This window comes from Athene noctua, chromosome 13 (genome assembly GCF_965140245.1).
Source record: "Athene noctua chromosome 13, bAthNoc1.hap1.1, whole genome shotgun sequence".
Lineage (NCBI taxonomy): Eukaryota > Metazoa > Chordata > Aves > Strigiformes > Strigidae > Athene > Athene noctua.
Genome location: NC_134049.1, coordinates 352,118 through 373,433, shown reverse-complemented (window position 1 = coordinate 373,433; position 21,316 = coordinate 352,118). Strand labels below are relative to the sequence as shown.

The window sequence follows — 21,316 nt, the reverse complement described above, 5'->3', positions numbered from 1 at the left end:
GAGCTGACCCACAGTTGCACAAGAATTTGAGGTCTCTGCACACTATCCACAGGGACAATCTTTCCTTCTTTCCCTGCTGATAACATGTCTTAAATTAGCAAAATAAATGTCAGTTCACGTCCTCTAGTGGTTCCCACAAGTGTACCTGAACCACTCAGTTTTGGTTCATTTGGCAGGCTTAGCTAAATCTTCTTTTTTGTATCCAGCTTGTTTTGTTTTACTCTAGATCTGTTTTTCAATTTGTTAATTATTTAATCATGGAGTACTATTATTTTTCTTTTTAAGACTCTGCTTTATGGTGATCAGCTCTTAGTTCTTTCACTTCAGTATTAATTTTCTTTATCTTCAAGATGATGTAAGAAGAACTGCATCTAATACGACACTGGAAACTGGCCCTCCGGCCATGCCAAGGTTACCCTCATGCTGCCCTCAGCATTCTCCCTGTGGAGGACCTTCACAGACTCATCATGCATTGGGGCACCCGCACACAAGCTGCTTTCAGCAGCATGGCCACCACTTTCAACATCACCACCACCACCACCACAACCCTCACCCAGCTGTTCCACTGTCTCCTTCGTTCAGTGACTCCAGCTGCCCTGTTGAAAGGCCGCCTCCAGTGCCTGCCCCTTGTGGAGCAGGCAGCAGTTCTGGCACCAGTTACCATGACCAGGCACGTTTAATCTTTGTGACTCTCCCGCTGTGATTTCAAGTTGTTATAGATGTGAGAGAATAGAATAGGATGTTGAATTGTGGATTATTCTATAATGTCTGCTACAGAACAATAGAAGGGAGCTAAAAGGAATATTTGAGTTATAATATATGGACACAGTTGAAATTTTACAGAAAGTCATAATCCAACAATTAATCATTGACAGCTGAGATCCTCTTGATGGCTGTAAGAGCAAACCAAACATAAATGCCTTGAAATACACTCTGCTGATCGTAGCAGTTTTGCAATGCAAATAATTGAGCTGCTTTAAGGAAAAAAAACTTTAATGTTCTGTTTATAAAATAATTGCTTTTTTAAATGCATTATTTTAAGACTTATTTAGTTACTTTTAAGTAACTAAAATCACAGCTCTAAACCAATGTGGTTATAAGAACAATACTGTGCAAACATGCAGAACTATCAATCTCGTTTCTGTTTTAAGAGTAATTCATTAGGCACAATTGAAAACGCTAAAGATTGCTTTTTGCCTCCAAATATTTCAGCGCATGTAGCTCCCATATACTCACTGATTTCTGTCATAGGGTTTTTGCTTTTTTTTACACTATCTGGTGTAAAGAATTTAGTCTCTCTCACCAGATTCAAGAGTTTAGAATAAGAAATGTTAACCATGTATAAAGAATGTTCCAGAGTTGAGCCTTAAAACTTAAAAATTGGTATCCCGGTTGCTTGTGATAGTATTTATTTTTGTTTTTTATAACTTTATGTTTGAAGATGACTTTGTTTTTAATGCCTGAAGAATTGCTTGAAAAAAGATGATTTGTTTACGCAGCAGGCGTTGCCGGTAGACTTAAGCAGCAGTGGTATAAGAAGTCATGGAAGCGGAGCTTTTCATGGGACATCTGCTTTTGATCCCTGCTGTCCTGGTTCTTCGTCGCGAACTGCAATTTATGGGCATCAGGCTGGTGCTGGCCCCAGCCAGTCACTAACAATGGAGGGATATGGCTCCAGTATGGTAGCGCAGCCCCAGGCGCAGCCGCCGCCCCAGGCATCGCTCTCCTCCTGCCGGCACTACATGCATTCCCCTTGTGAGTACTGATGGGTGTGGGAACCGGGCGGGGGGCACGCACCCAGCCACAGGAAAACAGCTTCCCTCATGACATACAAAAACTCTTACTGTCTGCTTGCTTTGATCTTAGAACTGGCCTAGCAAAACACGGACTAAGAAATGTATTTAAACAGACAGCCTGTGCAGGGGATTTGAACAGGATCAGGGTGATGTTAAAATATTTTCTTTTGAGTGATCTTAATAGTCAAACTTCAAAATCTGTATTTACCATGAAATATTTTTCATCTCCTTTGTAATTTAGCAGTGCCTTTGTATTTTTTTTCCTTGGTCCATGCCCACAATGAGTTCTGCTTGAGCAAGCTCAGAGTCAACTCATTTGTTTGATAGTGACTTCTTTTTTGGAATTTGTCTCTACAGAATAGTAGGCTTGCTGGGGGGGAATTGAATTTTTAAAAAATTAAACAACAAACTTGAAATAATTTCTCACCATACATACCTTTTTCAGCATGAATCACACAGATTTATTTATTTATTTATTTATTTATTTATTTTTTAGAATTTGCTTTTCTTTTTACCAGCACTGGCAAGTGGAATACTTCTGGTTGCAGAAGGTGTGGGAGTTTTGTAGGGTATATTGCTGGTATCACTTCATTTAGAAATTGCATAAACACATATTCCCACGTTGCCACTGTTTACATTGGTGTAATAATATTGAAGCACCTGTGTGAAGATACATTTTAAATTAAGTCAAAACCTGCTACTGACCAAGTTAAAAGCACCTGATGTTTTCATTGCAGATGCTTCTTTGACCAGACCTCTTCACCATCAAGCTTCTGCATGTCCTCACTCTCATGGAAATCCTCCTCCACAGCCACAACCTCCACCTCAAGTAGATTATGTTATCCCTCATCCGGTGCATCCCTTCCATCCTTCAATCTCCTCTCATGCATCTTCTCATCCTGTTCCACCTCCACCTCCACCACCAACTCATCCTTTAGCCAATGCTGCTGCTCCAATACCACAGCATCTTCCTGCAACACACCAGCCTATATCCCATCACATCCCTGCAACAGCACCTCCAGCACAGAGGCTACATCCTCATGAAGTGATCCAGAGGATGGAGGTCCAGAGAAGAAGAATGATGCAGCACCCAACGTATGTCACAAATGTACTCAGAACAATATCTAAACATATAATTCATTTCCCTCAGGTTTGTAAAACGTTGCATGTGAATCCCAAACTGTTAATTGCATGGTTAGGAACTGTTAGTATTAAACCATGGTACCCTCGCAGTCACGTGAGCATTAAGACTGAACCTGTTCCATTGCATCTCTCAATAGTGTCTCCAGGTAAGGCACAGGTGGGGCATGGAAGAGAAGGAAAGCTTATGTTTCTCTTGCCCATTACTCATCCTACAGGTAACAGGCAGGAATTCCTTTTCAAGCTGGACAGCCTAGAAAGTACATCCTAAGATCCCTTCAAATATGTTCCTTGACAGTGTGTTGTGCTTTGCTGTTATGATATTTTAACTAACTAATGCTTTAAAATAAAATGAAGCAATTTATTAGACCATTTACCAGGTTTAATTCAGATTTAACCTTAGATTCTTAACTAGCTTTACAATGCCTTTTATGGTCTTAGAAGAAAAGGAAGATACTGAATAGTATTTGTATGAGAATGTGACCAATGTTGAGATGTAGCTTTGGTCATAGAGATGTTACTGCTGTTACTAAACTAGATTCATGACACTAGTATCAACAGGAGTCAGGTCAATATGCTTGGTATTCAGTCACAAAGTAACTGAAGTTATTTTCATTCTGGAGATAATGCTTTTAAATATCCAAGATAATTTCAGGAATGAGCTCCCTAGTTGTTGCTCCTTAACAAATGACATGAATTCTACTGGTAACTAACCTAAAACTGATTTAGAAACTAATGCTTAAATAAAAGTTTGCTTTAACTGCAACTTCTGAGGCAGTTTCCAGGTAATTCATAGAAATATCTATAGGCAGTAACTGCTTATGAAGTAGCACATGACAGACTTTTCCCCCTTCTCCACTGTCCCCCAGGAAAGTCTAAAGTAACCCTGTTTTCTCAGTCATTAAAATTTTGATCTGTCTGAACCTATACCTGTTCTTTTGTTACCTTTGCTATGTAAACAGCATAACCCCTAAACACCCTAACCTAAACATACAGGCATACCACTTGTGTCTGCCCATGATTATGCAGTCATACCCAAAAATTAATTTTGGAACGTTCAAAGCCAGTGAATGTAAGACAGCAAATAGCATTTTAAGAAAAAATACTAATGGTAGCTATCTGTTAGTTTTGGAAACTTTCTGGTAGTTTGGGGATTGGAAATGTGAATATTGCCACTTTTTAGCCTAGTGAATTTTCTTTGTATGTCTAGAAACTGTAGTCAGATGTTGATAATGGGCTCTTCCTTGACATCCTCTCTGAAGTCACCAGTCTCAGGACAGACAGTGTCGATTTCCTCAGTGAGGTTTCTCCTTTATAGTTTTGTTTTGTAATCTTAGGAAATTGTTCTGCCCTTGGTCTTTCTTTTCCCCTCTAATCCTCATACAATTTACATGCAAAATCAATACTGTAGGTGTCTTGGCCCAAGCCCATATAAATCAGATTATACTCTGACAGCCAGAAACTTGTGTATATTTACTCTGTTATTTAATACACAGCCTGAGACTGCCAGCAGCCTTGCAGTTCCTTCGGTTCCATGTTCCAGCATCTCAAAGTGCTCCAAAGATGTTGTTTCATCCTTCATCTCTAGAAATGGCTTAGGGTCTAGTCTAGCTAGTCTGTCCAACAATACAGGACTTTTTCAGGACTGGATGTAGAGAATGGTTAGAGTCCTCTTCTCACTGCCATGTCTCCAGTGTGGGTACAATGGCTGTAACTTCCTTAGGCACTTGGAATCAGCCACAAAACGTGCAAAAGGCAGTACCTGAGGGTGAACTGCATTTGTATAACATACAGAGTTCTGTTTATTTTAAATCTGATCACCTGCTTTATAGTAAGATTGTGAGATAGACTGCCTAGGAGTTCTACATCCATAGGAATAATTTAAAATGTCTTTCTCTTCACATTAAGGTGCATTTTAGGAAACAAGGGCCTACGTGACTCCATTTTTATGGAACTGTAGAAGTTGTTTTGCTATGTTTTGGGGTTTTTTTATTAAAACACTCTTTCAGATTATTCCCCATAGTTATTTGATAGGTCTGTTCCCATGTTGGTCTATACCATTACAGAAAATTAATACTTCTAACATAATTTATACAGTCTTGACAGATTTCTCTGGAGAAGTGTCAATTTACAGTAATTAGAATAGTGGTGTTAAGTAACTTTTTACTTCTCTAGACATGTAAACTTACAAAATGTCTAGTCTGCTTTGTCCGGTAGTCTAAGGTGGTATTGAATCTGAAGAGTGTGTACTGCTTTTGGCAAAATCCAAGTTTCTAGATTGAATTTTTAAAAAGTACTTTCTGCACTGAAAGCAATGGAAAGAAAAATACCAATCTGTTTTGTTCTGTAAATGAGAAGTGGTAAAGTAACAGAAATCAGCCAGCAGGTTTTTTTAAAGGTTTTTTTCCAGATGTAGTTGTTCTATACCAGCTGGCATAGAAAAAACTGTGTGCTCTTATTATTTGAGCTATGACACAAACATGTTTCAAGGAAAATGTCCTCTGATAGTTGTATCAAGTTTCCCTGAATTACTTTTGCTGGTATAATTTTATTAGAAATAAACTTCAGCATAGCTGTGAGTTACTCTGAATCTCAACATGACTATCATGTGACCTTCGCTTTCCCACCTGCAGTTTGAGGTCAGGATTAGACACTTTATCAGTTCTGTAGTTGTGTCTGCCAAGTGAAGGACAGATCACAGTAGCTGAAGCTGGCTTTGAATGTGAAATCTGTATTGTGATTAGTTTCTAACTTCTATCTAAAGTTGAAATTAAAATACTATATGGGGAGCTTTATTTTTTTATTTTTAACCCATTCCAGTAATTCAGTTTGTAATGTTTTGGTTATGGATGTTGCTTTCTTGATACTAACAAGTATGTGGAATTAACTATTGCTGTTCTGTGTTGTTTAGACGTGCTCATGAGCGGCCTCCTCCACATCCTCACAGAATGCATCCCAACTATGGTCATGGGCATCACATTCATGTGCCTCAGACAATGTCTTCCCATCCTCGACAAGCTCCAGAGAGATCTGCCTGGTTAGTAATTGGATACTGTTTTAGTTCTCTGGTACTCGGGACAAAGACCATAATGTGCAGGTCACAGTGCTGATAATGCTGGCTGTGATTTTAAAAAGTGCTGCATGCACCTGTAGATTAAAATCTGTAGATGTTGATATGGCTTTGAAATACTGCTTTGAGTATTCAGTATCTTAAATATTTATTTCTAAGGGGGTTTATCCATTGCTTTTAAAACAAATATCAAGATTTGATTTAAATTGATTTTAAAATAGGCAAGTAAAACATTGCTGAAGACTATTCTTATATTCTTTGTAAAATAGAGGTTTGGATTTAAGTTACTAATTTATTCTCTCTCTTTGTCTGAACTTACTTAAAATTGCATCAGACCCACTCATGAAGGTTACATTTAAGTTGCACAATATATAAAAGATACTTTTGACCATTAGGGAAGAGATGCATACGTGACAGCTGCTGTTCCCCACAGCGTGAGATAGAGAGAAGACTCCACGCTGGTAATATTCCTGGGCGCAGTAAATATGGACTTGTCTCTGCTGATTTAGCATGCTAAATCTCCACAGCTGATTTTAAAACAACTTTTAGTTACAATAGGATTAAGATTATTGTTTAGCAAGATCTAAATAAGTTTTAAGAAAATTTTCATGTAAAACAGTTGTGGTAGCTGTGCTGTCTCATATGCTTTCCAAAGCCATGGAATTGTACCTAGGAGTCAAGATACACCTTTGCTGTAATGCCACTTTCATTCCTGTGACAGGGAGCTGGGAATTGAAGCTGGTGTGACTGCAGCTACTTACCCTCCAGGGCCCTTGCATCCTCACTTGGCCCACTACCATGCCCCTCCTCGACTTCATCATTTGCAAATAGGGGCTCTTCCTCTAATGGTAAGGCAATAGCTTATGAAAAATGATGATCATTGGTCATTGTAATGAGTTTGTTTGTCAGGAAAATTATTTTAAGGTTTACTCCGTGTAATTGGACATGCATACATTGCTGCAAAAGTTAGTGGTTCAACTGAAGAGGAAAATACTCCAGTGTTTCTGTGTGTTTTTCCCAGATGGGGAGCTGTAACAGGCTTATGTCTAATAAGAAAAAACAGTATAGGACACTAACACTTTTAACTTCAGCTCTTGTAAAATGAAACATATTTCAATTAAATTGTCACTTGCATTGCAATGCATTGACCCTCTGCATCTGATTTTTAAAGTTCAGATTCTTCTGTAATGAATTTTGGATTGTTAAAGGTACCAACTTTCCACCCAGTGCATGAGGATTAGCACCGACGCTTTATTTTTGAGGCATGTATACAGCACAGCTAGAATTCCATCTAGAAATCTGCTTGTTTTCAAATAATATTTGGTGTTCATCAACCTAATTCGGTGTGATAAAGTACAAAATTTTGTAGCATGAAGTGCTGTAAGCAACAGGAAGTGTGAGGGTAAACTAGTCCCTTGTTGCCTGTAACTCTTTTTAATCTACAGTAGAAAACCAAGGAAAATAGTAGAATTTTTTTAAAAGAAAAATTTTTAAGGAAAATTTTAAAGATATTTAAAATATTCTTAATTTTTTTTATAGAAAATTCAGAGACACAAATTTAGTTTAACAGGGTATGTTTAGTGTCTCTATGTGGTATTCTGTGTGGCTAACCCATATTATTTAACCCTCTTAAAACTAGATAAGCTAATCAAAATTGTGGACTTATCTGTAAACAAATGCTAAAATTGTAACTAAAAATCAACCTGCAAGTCTTGTTCATCCAAAATTCCTCTGTTAGTAGCCAGAATTGACATCTAGGGATTGAACTCTAAATTTACAACCAATACTGTAATAGCTGTCTCTTCATAGTCTGGTCTTACATTGCTTGTTCCTTCCTATTTAACAAACATAATAATAATCCTTAAGTACTTCACTGCTACATCAGGGTTGGTAATTCATTGATGCACAACTTGCATACTTAACACAGACTTTCTAGAGCAGTCTGTAGAATTTGGTATTTTAGTGTGGTCAACAAGATTCTTACTGCATAACCTTGTCTCCTGTGCATCATCCATGCAAATTAAGATTTTCTGCATTCTTCTTCAGTTAGGTGTTTTTTCAAGTGGAAGAAAAATGGCTTTCCTCTCTCATTTATTTCATGGGTTGTACTCCAACGGATAACAGCAGTTGCTTCAGATTCTCAAAGAGAAAGGGCCCTCCTAATGGTTCAGGGAAATGCATTAGGAGGCAGCAAGTTAAACGTGTGTATCTTACCTCATTTTCTATCAGAGCTAGTAAGTCAATCGTAAGTCATGTTTGTATAGGGATACCTAATCCTAATAACAGTAATTCTTTAATCTCTGGATGAAATAGAACTGAAGTTGTTTGCATTCAGAGTTTTTGTACACACTGTACTGACAGGATGTTTTACAGCGTATAGACTGCTGTGAACAGTACTTCTTCAAATGTGGAGGGTCTGTTTTGAATCTTGCTGTGATCAGATCGAGTGTTACGACTTTGAAGTGTTCTGTCTCTGACTACCTCGAAGTGTATCAGATTACACAGACGAGAAGAACATAAAGGCAGGTTAGAGCACTGCTAGAAGTTACATGTACAGTGAGTTCAAAGCATTACAAATGCCTTTCGATGATTCTACCCCCTTTGTGGCAATAATGAAAGCCAAAGTTTTCTTTATTTGCGTGTGAGAGTACAGGAGATCTGTCAGCAAAATCGAGTATAGAGCAAGTAGTCAGTGAAATTTTTCATCTAACAAACTTAACTGGATATTAAAAGTGCCGTTTTAGTTTTTATTAAAGAGCAGCAGATTAATTGCAGCTGTCACGTGGGTTTTTTCATCGTAACTTTAAGAATGGGGCTAGGGGAGGAGAGGGTGAAATGTGAATGGAGTCCCTCTGCTAAATGGTTAATGTTATGAGGAGTGCTTTAAAGTACAGAGAGTACTAAGTAGCAATTTACAAGGCTCATTAGTTGTATTCTTGATGCAGATGTCATCAGATGTTGATGTTCTCCATTCTTTATCAGGGGAGGAGTCCTCTAAAGTAACTCAGAAGCTTAACTGAAAAATTCCTGTTGAATCCACTTTCTGCAATAGCATATTGCCCAGTAGGCAGTGTGCATTTTTTCTGTCTGCTCTGGAGTCCTAAAACCCCTTCAAACTACTGCCAGACCATAAAGGGCACAATGGATTAGTTGGTCTTTAATGATGCCAGTACTATGATATATCAGTTTCAGATTTTAATTGAATGCAGATAACTTAATCTTCATCTAGTCAGTGCTGGAATGGAGACTACAGTTAATCCTCAGGGAGACCAAATGGTGAAGATATGTTAGGGGAGATAATTAGTGTTCAGCAGCTTTGACAGTCCAAATAAAGCATGGGGGAAACAAAATCTCCTTTTAGCTTGATTGAAGAAACTTTCACCCGTTTGTTGCTTCAGGATGAATCCTAGATTAAAAGCAGTTAAACAGAGTTTACTTCCTATCTGTGTAGACAAGGATTAGGCTGCTTCCCTCCTTGATTTAACACAGTTACTTTAAGTGTGACCTGGCTTGGTGTAGTTTGTGTTCCCATCATTATGGCTTTAATGCCGTGTATGTGCTGAGGAAAGATCTTCTGTCAAAGTGATTTTTACAATGGATTCCATTCTGCAAACTTGAACAACGTTTTTTAGGAAGAATCAACTTAAGATCAGTGCATGGCATAACTAACAGAACCTTAGACAGGACGGATGCAGGAGACAGAGGCTTTATCTGTTCCTCTGTTCTGTGATGCCAGTGCTTGTTGTTAGGTGACGTTTCGGTTTCTGTTTACTCTGAGGGATTTTGGCTTCTCTTTCTTGCCTAGCACCAGTTACCACATCTGGGTGGACAGAATGGGAATTTCTGTGACTTAATAAGCTGAGATGGATGTTAAAAGGAATGTGACTTTTTCATATACCATATGAAAACATAATTTTTATATGGAATATATGAAAATATAACTTTTTTCCTATACCAGCCGTAAGTCTGACTAGCCAAACCATACTTAAAACTGTAACACGTACCCAAGCAGCATTCCTTTTCATTCCTTTTCTCTGTTGCTTCACAAAAGAAAAGGCATCCTTGTTTGTAGTGAAATCTGGAAGGGGAAAAGTCTGAAAAGAAATTTCCAGAAGATGTTTCTAAATTTGGCCAGAGGACACCCTGAACTGGTCCCCTTCTCGATACTGCTGGCTCTCCTGTGTCTCGTGTTTTCCAGATGTTATCCTTTTATCTGGACAACCAGAATGCTATCTTTAGCTGTAAAATCAGTTACTTTTTGTAATAGCAAAGACAATATTTCTAACATTTTTCAGGCTTTAAAAAACAAAAAAATATTTAAAAGTGGAGAAATAATATGTTATTCGCTGTAAAGTTTTGAAAGGCTACAGACATTTAGAAATTGTAATTTAGCTTTGAAACAGGAACTTGATCTGAATATTAGTTTGTTCCTGGGACACTTAAAAAAAAAAAAATCAGTGCTTTTTACCTTAAATTTGCACTGTTCATGAAAGGGTTATTTTTATGACTTGGATTTGTTCCTGTTTGTCATTTACTGGAGGATGAGGTGGAAGGTTAAATCTAGAAGGTCTTGTCTCTCACCCCTTCCATCTTCTCTTCTTCATAACCAAAGAACAACAAAATATCAACTCTAAACTGTAACTAAATCTTAAATGGAATATAGGCCTGAAGTGAGCAGTGTTCCCTTTGTGCCTTTTAACTTAGTTATTCACCTAAACAAAAGTATACTAACTACAAGTCTGGGATTTTGACTGTTAAAACATAAGCAACAAACCTGCCACTGATAGAGTATTCTAGTCAGCTTGATGTTTTTAAAACATCCAAGGCTGTCAGATACAATTTTTAGATCATACTACGCCTAGTAGTGGGACTGGTGGAGGGTGGTTTTTTGTGGGTTCCTTTGTTGTGTTTTTTTTTCTAGTTTCTGTTATATATATCTTAAATAATGGAAACTATCTATGTGCCTCTCATTGTCTCAGCTCCTGTTAATCAGAGAAGTTCCAGGGATATGCTGTTCCAGTCTCTTTGACTCCAGCTTCTTCTGCCTTTGACTAGTTTGTTGTTGATTGTGAATTTGGGGGGGTGGGGAATTATCTGGACTTTACAGTTTGCAAGCTATGGTGTAATAAATTTCTATAGGGTTGATGCAGGCCTGGAGAAGACTCCTTAATTTATCTGTGAACCTAGACTGCAGTTTGTCAGTTAGAGGGAGATCTCTGGGGCATAATTTAAAAAAAAAAAAAATTCCTTAACCTCCCTCAGGTGTTACACATCCAGCTTTCATACACTGTCCCCCCTTTTTCATTGTTTCAGAGCCTTACTGTTTTGTCCCTTTAACTGTTGAATGTCTCAGAGTGGTTGAGGCCAGCTTTATACTTAGTTGTAAAAATTGGGAGGGATTTGGAGGTACAGGCAAGTAGGCCACAGTACCTTGTGTAGGTGTGTGCTGGTCAGAGTAGTATCACTCAGACTAGGCACACAGGTATCACAGAGCTAAGAGCTGCACCTTGCATACAGAAAAAGCCAACAGGCTCTCTGTAAAATATCTGAACATTGAGCTTAAAGATGTAATTTGATGTAGCAATAGTAGTTCAAGGTGAGCTTCAGGTTTGAAATAGCCTTGATTAAGCTGCATGAAATTTAACTGCATTTTTCAAATAAGAAAATGGACTTTTGTAATGCAGCTGTTACTTTTTTTCTTAAGGCAAGCGTGAATTATTTTTCTTCAGTTTTTTGCAGAATATAGGTTATTGAAGAGAGGTCATTTTATGTTTCCCTCAGATGCAGACACAGTTAGGTTTAGGTTTGGGATTTGTTTTAATATGTATGAAGATCATACTTAATGTGAACCACTGAATAAAAGGTTGGGATGGAGTAGTACCATACACCTGTTGGGATAAGTAGTACCGTACAATGGAAGAATCTCTTCACTGACTGGCAACTGAAAGGCAGAAAGATCCTGGGAAGATGGAAGGTATTTAAAGGAAGATGGTAAGGAAAAAATCTTTCCTGCTGGATAGCTACTTCAAACTGTTTCAGAATGTTTGTGTTGTAAATGGTTCAGACTTAGTCTTGAATTTTTTATTTGCTGCAAACTTTTGTGATGGTGGGAAGTGTCAGTAGAAAGTGCAAAACCAGAAACAGATGATACTTTTTCTACAGGAAACAAACAGTACTTGGCAAGCTGGTACTGGAATTTGCAGGTCCAGAATATATTGCTTTAAAGTATATATTATAATTTGGCTGTATCCAAGCACTTAGCGCAGACTGGCATTATCTTTAACTCTTTTACTTTCTTTATTAGCTTTAAGCTTTTCCTTTTTTCTTATGTTCAATATGAAAACTTACTGAAAACACACTTCTGTTTGTTTCAAGAGAGCTGGAATCTTCGCGCTTGAAGCTTGACGGTAACTCAAAGGGATTGAGGTTAGATTGCTCTTAGTTGGGCATTATTGATAGTTCTCTCGTGCCCCTCTTTCCTCCAGCTTGTAGTCACAAATGTAATCAGTTAAAATCTTGCTATGTTAGCAGACTGCTTATTCTGCCTGCATAAAAGAGCTATTTTTTCTTTACAGAGATGCTTTTTCAAAATAAGGTGTTTTACCTGGCCAGACATACAAGCTATGCTCTCACAACGTTGTATAAAAGCCTGTACATCATGTACCTTTAGGCAGTTTTGCAGAGGTGGTATGCCATTACCCATCAGGATAATATGAATGAAGGCCCGTATGTTATCATGAAAATGTATTGTCCCACCCAGTATTTCTGTTGTTCAGTATTTTGTTGTGGTATGTACTCTGAGAAATTCTTAGTTGGCTTTGTACTGTTTAAATTTAGTATGTTTCTTAGTCTCCAGTAGCAGAATCTTTTCCAAATGGGAGACTTGTAAAGGTGAATGTCACTGCAGTTGATGAATTCTGACCTTTGAGGCAATTGGAACTGTAATTATTGCATTACAGCAATACCCCTGTGCCTTCACAGCTCCTACAATGATGCAGTACCTGCACGATCATGTGCATTATTTCCCAACAGACTGTTTTCAAATCCTGGCGAATCAAAAAAACAAGCAGTGAAAGTCACTGAGACTTGGGTTAGGTTTTGTCAGGAGTTTCCTTTCCTTGAGTGGAGGCAGTTGATTCACAGTATAACAACACCCAGTGGAAGCTTTCAAATTATGTCAAACAGGTCTGTGCCTAGCAGAAACCTGGGGCAGCAAATACGCTCATAGTGGGATGAACGACCTTGTTCTTTAAATGGGCTTTCTGTGAACACTGAACACCTGAGACAGATTTCTTACAGTGTAGTTTTTACAAATAAACATATTTTTAATGCACTCCCAAATTCCTTTGTTACAGTGTGGTTTATGTTGTCAAAACAGTAAGACCTGTGACACCAACAGATGTTACTTACATGAAATGTTTAGGTATGCAGATGAATATACATGTCTTGTGATACAAAATTCTGTATTTGCAGTCATATTGAATTCATATAGTATATAATCTCTGTAAATACATTCTTCATGTTGCACAACAGCTTAGATCTTTAAACAGATAGACTGTTGGAGTCTGCAGCAGTCATCCTGTCTTGCTTGTTTCCCATCTTTGGCTCTGATTGGTACCAGACCAACAGATGCTTACACTGCTTATGAGAGGGGCACTCCTGTATTAGGATTCTGGAAATGTTCTGGAAGTTAAATCTCTATTTCTCTTACTGTGGTTTGTAAAAAATACCAGTATTGTGGCTGTATTTGTGGCTTATATTGTCACTACATGGTCATCATTTAACACATACCATATAAACTGCTTTAAAATAATGAGGTTATGTTTTCCTTTTCTGAAAAAAATTATTTAGGGCAAAGAAATCTTTTCTGTCCCTGTCAGGTTTTAGTTACCAGGCAGGGCATCAAAGACAGAAACATAGCTTATTGGTCTGTATTCTCTCATGAGATGAATTTTGAGCTGTCATATACAGCAGCAGAGGTATTGCCAGCTGATAGCACAACAGGGAAGATAGTATTTAAGTACTTCATGTTATTTCCAAATGAACTGCTGCTTACAGTCCTCATATCAGTGCACTCTACATGATTAAGTGAACTGAATCTGCTGGTCATTCCTTGGGTTTTTTTCACCTGATCATTAAAAATTGTTGCTGGTATGTTTCTGACAAAAAGCCAATATCATTATTTATCTTGTGGGGGTAAAAATGAAACGCAGAAGCCCAGCTGTGAAGGTGGTCCTTGGTGTATTAACTACCTTTCTGCTTTCCTGTATGAAAAGTGATGATAGTGCCTGTAAGGGTGTATGTTCACTGCTTGTATCTCTTAATACGCAAGGAAGTCAGCAGTGCTTGAATATAGAGTGTATGGAGAGCTGCCCATGTCTTAGATGTGAGTTTTGAGTGTGACTTTATCTGCCTCTAAATTTAAAGTGTGTCTGAAGATGTTCAGTTGTTTTGGGTAAGATAAGGACGTTGGTTGTTTTTTCCAGAATGACTGCTAGCCTTGTTTCTTCTGTGGTACCAAAAACTTACATTTGAGAACCTATAGCAAGTCCTTTTCATAACTTCATGCATAGCTTTTAGGTGTTTTGTCTACAGTGTTTATACAAAGCAGGTTGAGATTTTGAGACTTGGGAAGTGAGACCAAGCAATATGTGATGCAGCTGTGGAGAGAGTATGAGAGATGATCTAGTCTCACTTCTGGTTTGCTTCTGGTTATGTTTAGAGAGCTCAGAGTGGTGCTGTGTTATGCCGTCAGTTGGAATTGTATGCTTAAGCTGAGGACTATAAATAAGTGATTAAAAAAACCCAAAAGGATCTTAAATTTTGCAAAGTGAACAGTAAAATACTGAAACTGTTCTGAATAGGTTTAACTGAACATCTGCTGTTTGAATAGGTACCAGACATGGCGGGCTACCCTCACATCCGTTACATTTCATCGGGATTGGATGGAACATCATTCAGAGGCCCTTTCAGGGGCAATTTTGAGGTTTGTAATAGAATAAAACTAGATATATGTCAAAATGTGTCATGAGGGAATATGGGGAGGGTGTATGGTAGAGCTAGTTCTGTAAATAGATATAAAAGAATCATAAAGAAAATATACTGTATTTGTAGAACGACCTCACTGTCATGACCTGGGATAAAAGCATATTGAAAAGTCAGTCGGTAAAAGGTGCCCTGGACAATGTAGGCTTAGGTGGTTACTAACTGACAGGTCATCTTCCTCTGCCCACCACCCCAGCTAGAAGTATTCACATGGTATGTTGGTCAGAGGTAGTGGTGTCTCTGAATAACTGTGCCAGGATCCTCCTAGTGAGGCTGGAACTTGGCAACTTTAACAGTGCTGTCCTGTTTGTTATGTAGTGCAGGAATTGAAACTGAGGGAAGGGGAAGAGAAAAAAAAAAAGAAGAAAATAAAAGGTATCAGATGCAGAGAGTTAATGACCTGGTCCACTGAAAACATCTTCAGTGACATCTCATGGTTCTAATAAACTCATTGCTGGAGAAAAATAAATCAGCCATTGTATTTCAACTTAAGCAACTTCTTTTTCTTCTGAGCCTTAATGACTGTTGGAAAGCAGTATTTATATAGTGCATTTTAATTGCGTTGTCCTCATTAGACACACAAGTACATGTGAACATACTGATAACCATTCTTAGCTGACAAACAGCTTCTAATTTTTTTAGTAGTAAAATAGTGTTTCCCTATAACTTAAAATACCAGGCGGTGTTGTGTGGGTTTTTCTACAGAAACCCATCGCTTTTCCCACACAACATACTCTTTTTTGCTTTGCCTCTATTTGAGTAAGCTGGGAATTGAGAGTTTGTCTTTCTACAAATGGGTTAGAATAAAATTAATATTTACTCAAGGCAGTTGAAGTAACAGTTGATACACTTTATTCCTTGATCATTTTTAGGAGCTGATTCACTTGGAGGAACGATTAGGCAACGTTAATCGTGGAGCAACACAGGGAACTATAGAAAGATGCACATATCCACATAAATACAAAAAGGTGAGGATTTTTCAAATTGTGGCCTGTCTGTAATTCTTCGTTGAAAATGAAAAACATCGAAAAACCTTTATGTTTAGCTTAAATCTGCAGACATGTCAGCTTCAAAGAATGCAGGTTTTCTGTATCTTGCAATTTCAGGGATTGTAAGCAAAGGTCATAATGCCACTTCTTTCACAAAGAAATGTGATAAACAAAAGTGGTTTGATATGATTTAATAACTTGTCCAGCTATGAATAGCCTTGTGAGCTTGGTAATAGCTGAATTGTCAACAGACTTCCGTGATAACTCATAAAATAAGACTTTATTTTTGCAATAAATTGTTTATGATGCTTACCTGCTTGGTATGTGTCATTTTAACCTTTACTCTGATCACAGTAGAAGACTGGGACACTAGGAAGTTTTGAATCCCGTACAGAATTTTGGCAACTTGTCACTCAGTTGGAGTTTGTTTATACCATAATATAGAATTCCATCCTCATTTACATAGTGTTCTTTCACACTTTGATACAATAGTGGCTTAAGATACTAGGTTTGACAGGAGTCTTTTTTTTTGCCTCTTCATGAATGAAATGAAGATATTAATGCATAGACAACAAGTAAAAGGACTGGTTGCAACAATATGAAATTAAAATAGTCACAGTCCAGTAGACTTTTGTAATTAACAATAGTTAAAGAAATCTGAAGTGTCTTGTGATTTTGCTCCAAGTGCTAGTTCTTGATTCATTTTGGTTCATATACATTTGAATAAATATTACAAAAAGTTTTCAAAGAAGTATGTGTTGAATATGTATTAAAAACAGGTTTTACTCAGTTTGTCAATAATGTCATCTCTACTAATAAGGTAACAACTGATTGGTTCTCACAGAGGAAACTGCACTGCAAACAAGATGGGGAGGAAGGAACAGAAGAAGACACAGAGGAAAAGTGTACCATCTGTTTGTCTATATTGGAGGAAGGTGAAGATGTCAGGTAAATAGTACCCTGAATATCAGAATATAATGTTAATGCTCTGGCTTTGAGGCCTTACTGGAATATGGGACGCTACTCTGCAGTACTCCCTAGGTTAACAGTTACAATTAAAGACTATCTGTCATTGAACCAGTAGATAAAACAAGTTGCAATTGAAAACATGCATTTTTTGGTCTCCATTGTCTTTGGGTAGAATGTAGGTTATTTTCTTACAGTCTTCCATAACCTGACTGTGTCTGTCTTACGATGTGAGCCCAAGCTGATACCTTCAGTTAATCAGAACTGTCCGTTTTCGTTTTTCTGGAGTAATGCTACTTAACCTATAACAGGTTTAAATCAGTGTAATACAGCATAAGGTAGCTGATGCTTGACTTCGTTGCCCATATCTGTTTCTTTCTAAACTAGACAAAATGCAGTGAAACTTGTGGAAAAAAATGTGCAGTAGAGACCTCAGTAGCAAAACCCACCCTGCTGTTTTTGTAATGGGCATGTTGACATGGAAATGCTTTGTTAACACCAATGTTCTTCTGTTCTGATGACAGGCGCCTTCCGTGTATGCACCTTTTCCACCAAGTATGTGTAGATCAGTGGTTGATTACTAACAAGAAGTGCCCCATCTGCAGAGTGGACATTGAGGCTCAACTGCCTAGTGAAAGTTGACATGGCTTTCCAGAACTCTTGTCCTTCCTCTCACTCCCTCTCATCCTCCTGGTACTGCAGTCAACCAAAGATGGCATGACTTACCTGCGCAGATTTGGAAGCATTGAACCTAGAGTGCTGGCTCTGCTATATGGTACAACTAATGCTAGACCTACAGTTTGTGTAGAAGACAGTTGAGTTTCAGTGTATTTATAAAACATTTTTTTAGGTTTTACATGTTTTCTTTTAATTCATTACTGTATTTTTGCATGGTTCCTTGTATTGCATTTGTTTGCACATATTATGGGCTTTGTGACCCCAAACTTGCAGGCAAGATTAGCTGCTTTAGTAAGTAGAATTGTGTGGTCTCTTTTTTGGTTTGTTTTACATAGTATCGAGCTTTGAAAGTATGATTTCATTCATTACTAACCTCGGATTCTTTAATTTAATCGATCATATATTTTAGTTTAAATGTATAAAGATCATCTAGAAAAGGATAATATTATGTATTGAGACATTCCTTAATTAAGAAAAAATGGCTGCTGTATATTTACAATATCAGTTCTGAGTCAAATAACATCCTTAATACTGGGAACAGAATATGAACTCTATTCAGTCTGACTGATACATATAGCATACTCATCACCAGAGTTTTCGTCTGATCAGATTTTTGTGTTCGTTTTTAAAATTTCAGCACAATGCAGATATATTTGAATGTCAATATTAAACATTTAGACTGCTGTTCAGATTGTATTTATCATTTCCTTCCTGTGTCTAGAAATTTGAATCCCTAACTTAAATATTTGCTGCTGTGAAACAGCTCTAGTGAACACTAAATGTTGATTTCAGTTAGCTGGATTGTAGATACTTGCAGATTGAATTATTAGGGAAATGGAAAAAGAGCTTAGAATCTGTTTGGTCTTCTGCTAACTTAAGTTGAAGTATCTGCGCACATTGAGAGGGTTTTTTGGGTTGTTTTTTTTTGAATATAAAACCATTCAATAAGGACTTAGAGCTGCAAGGTTTTTTGTTTTCTGTTTTTTGGTGGTTTGTTTTTTTTTTTTTTTTGGCAGATATACATGCGTTCATAGAACTTCTAAGGATTCCAGGCTTGTCTTGGGATTTTTATTAAAGTTAATAGTTAGCTAAATCCACTTGTCTCTTGTTTTATTTTTCATTAGTAAATTGAAAGCCTGTAAATTTCTGTAGAAACTGAGACACAAATGATGTGGTTACCTAGTTTTTGCCTTGATCATAGATTTCCTCTTTATAAATTACCAACAGTCCATCACTGATTGAAATATTTTCTATAGTTAAGATTTGCTGCATAATATAGTATATAGAATTAAGTTATAATGTACTAACATTTCGCCTTTGGAGGAGGTTTTAATCCACATCAGGATCCAAGTTGCTCATCAACATTCTTCCATATGTAATAGATTATAGTTTATTTAAATGTGCTCAACATTGCAAAATGCAAATGTGCAAAACATTGAGACAGTATTACTGTCACTTTGCAAAAGATGTTCCTCGGGGATCATATATGGACATGTCAATAAGCTTGCATTAAGCCACCTGCTTTGTAAGTGGATTGAATAATAAATACCTTCAGTTTCTCTTGTCTTTGTCTTTCATAATCAGATTAAGTGTAAAATGGTTTACAGTAAACCTAGGAGATGAACTGTTATGTTTACACTAAGAAAAGTGATCCATTTATAAATATTACCTTATCTAATTTCATGCCTGTTTTTGTCTGGTTAAAGCTGCTTCCCTTTTATATTTTTTTTTTATCTGCTAGGAGTAGCATTTGCCAGTGCAGTGTCTATTGCTGGCAACAAATTTAACACCTCTGGCACTGAGGCTTTAAGTGGAGAGAAATTTTATTCCAGCATGTGTGATAAATGGCCATTTTCAAGCCTGATTGCATTGCTAAAACTGAATTTAAAACCACTTTGTGCTTGTATGATGGGGGATATGGGAGAAAGGCAACACATGATTTGTCTGCTTCAAAACCTGACATGGTTTTATGCTAAAGCTTCTTAAACGTTATGACTGTAGGAAACTGAAAGTGAGTATGAAGTTGAAGCTGCATTGGTAACAACGAATAAAAGTAACTGGAAGGACTGAACAGATACTTTTTGTTCTTAAGTGATTGTTGAAAAGGAGGGAAAGTGGTTGACCACTGATGCTTGAAGTCTAATAATACTCACTTTTAAAAGTTTCCAAGAAGGTACTTGAGAGACATGGGACAAAAAAAAAAAAAAGGGGGCCTCTGAAATAATTGTGACCCTGGGTGTGGGATAAAATCTATTTTGGCTCCCTTACAGGACGAAGAAGCACAGGTTTGGGGGATTTTTTTTTTTAATAAATCTTCTATACACCTGATTTGGGTGCCTGGTACTAGAAGTATTTTAGTGGTCCATGAATTGACTTGTTTTATAACTGCTACTGATATTGTCTTGCTTTTAAATGTACGCGTAACATTGTAATGTGATGTTGAACACTTAGGTATATGCCAGGAATCAGTGTTCTGACCTTACATGCTATTGCAGGGGCTAATACAGCTGCAGCCTACTTCTATTCCAGAAAGTTGTGACTTAACTATAATTTAAGGGAAGGAAAGAGAATAGGCTTTTGATTTTGAAAATTTCCACCACTTACTGTGCTTTATATGCTTAGATGCATTGCCTTAAGTTTTCTGCAGCATCTTTGAAGATAAGATTCTCAACAGTATGCATCAAATTACTTTTCATATAAAATTCCATTGTCAAAAGAAATCCTTTTGTATGCAATAAATAAAATGTTAGACTGGTATCATTCAAAATCTGTTTCTTATGCAAGTTTTTTTCCTTTTGCCTTCTTTTGTCTTTCTAAGTCTTGATCAGTAAAAATTCTTTTGTATACCTGTATTCCCGCATGTACTAAAAAAAATCTCACAGTGAAGGATCGACATTTAGGCACAGTTAAGTATGTTGACAAATGTAATCCTCCAGAATTTAAAGAGTTCAGAAGACTGCCCTTATGAAGGATATAAAAAAATGTATTAACTTGTACCTGTGTGAGTAGACACATAATGCTAGTTGTGGGAGATTGCAGAACAGTTGTAATTAAACTTTTTTCTGTCAGTTCAGACAACACTCTCGGGTTGAAGTTTCTGAGCCTCCGGCCTAAACTGACCGGAGCTTTCTCCTCCTGCCCGCCCTGCCTCGAGGCCTGTGGGATTCCGAACGCCGTGAGCGTGCATCTGCGTGGGCTAGTGCCCCGCTCGGCGGGGTGAGCGGTGAACGTCTCCGCGGGCGCGCTCTCGCTGCTCCGGCAGTGCCCGCGCCTGGGGCCTGGCCCGCGGGGGCGCCGCGGCCGGGCCTCTGCTCGCGGCCGGGCCTCTGCTCCCCGCCGGCCGCCATCCCGCGCTTCGCCGGCCCCGCGGCAGCCGCAGAGCCGCCTTTCACCACCCGACCTCGGGCCGGCAGATGTTTTCCGGGGGCCGGCAGATGTTTTTCTCCGGGGCGCCGCTTCGGGCCCAACGCGGGGCGGGGCCGCGCCCCCCGCCCCCCCGGGCCGCGTGCACGGGCCCCGCCTTGCCGGAAGCTCTTTGAACCGCTTCCTGTGTGGGCGGGGCCTGGGGCGATGGGCCAATAGGGCGCGTGCATCGTACGAAGCTGTCCAATAGGAGAGCGGGAGGGGGTTTA

At 38.2% G+C, this 21,316-nt stretch overlaps 1 protein-coding gene across 6 annotated transcripts in view; it reads left to right on the top strand.

Annotated features, from left to right (window-relative positions):
• Positions 1–20,433, top strand: part of RNF111 (ring finger protein 111) — a 48,361-nt gene extending 27,928 nt beyond the window's left edge. For 3 of the 6 annotated variants that reach the window (XM_074916919.1, XM_074916921.1, XM_074916920.1), the window contains exons 6-14: positions 351–670; positions 1,500–1,755; positions 2,534–2,891; positions 5,848–5,973; positions 6,728–6,854; positions 14,900–14,992; positions 15,924–16,019; positions 16,861–16,988; positions 17,531–20,433. In XM_074916919.1, the coding sequence (XP_074773020.1) occupies positions 351–670; positions 1,500–1,755; positions 2,534–2,891; positions 5,848–5,973; positions 6,728–6,854; positions 14,900–14,992; positions 15,924–16,019; positions 16,861–16,988; positions 17,531–17,648 (1,622 nt within the window). In that variant the 3' untranslated portion in view covers positions 17,649–20,433. The remainder of the gene's footprint in view (positions 1–350; positions 671–1,499; positions 1,756–2,533; positions 2,892–5,847; positions 5,974–6,727; positions 6,855–14,899; positions 14,993–15,923; positions 16,020–16,860; positions 16,989–17,530) is intronic. The other 3 variants (XM_074916924.1, XM_074916922.1, XM_074916923.1) reach the window with 3 other exon arrangements.
• Positions 20,434–21,316: the final 883 nt, after the last annotated feature.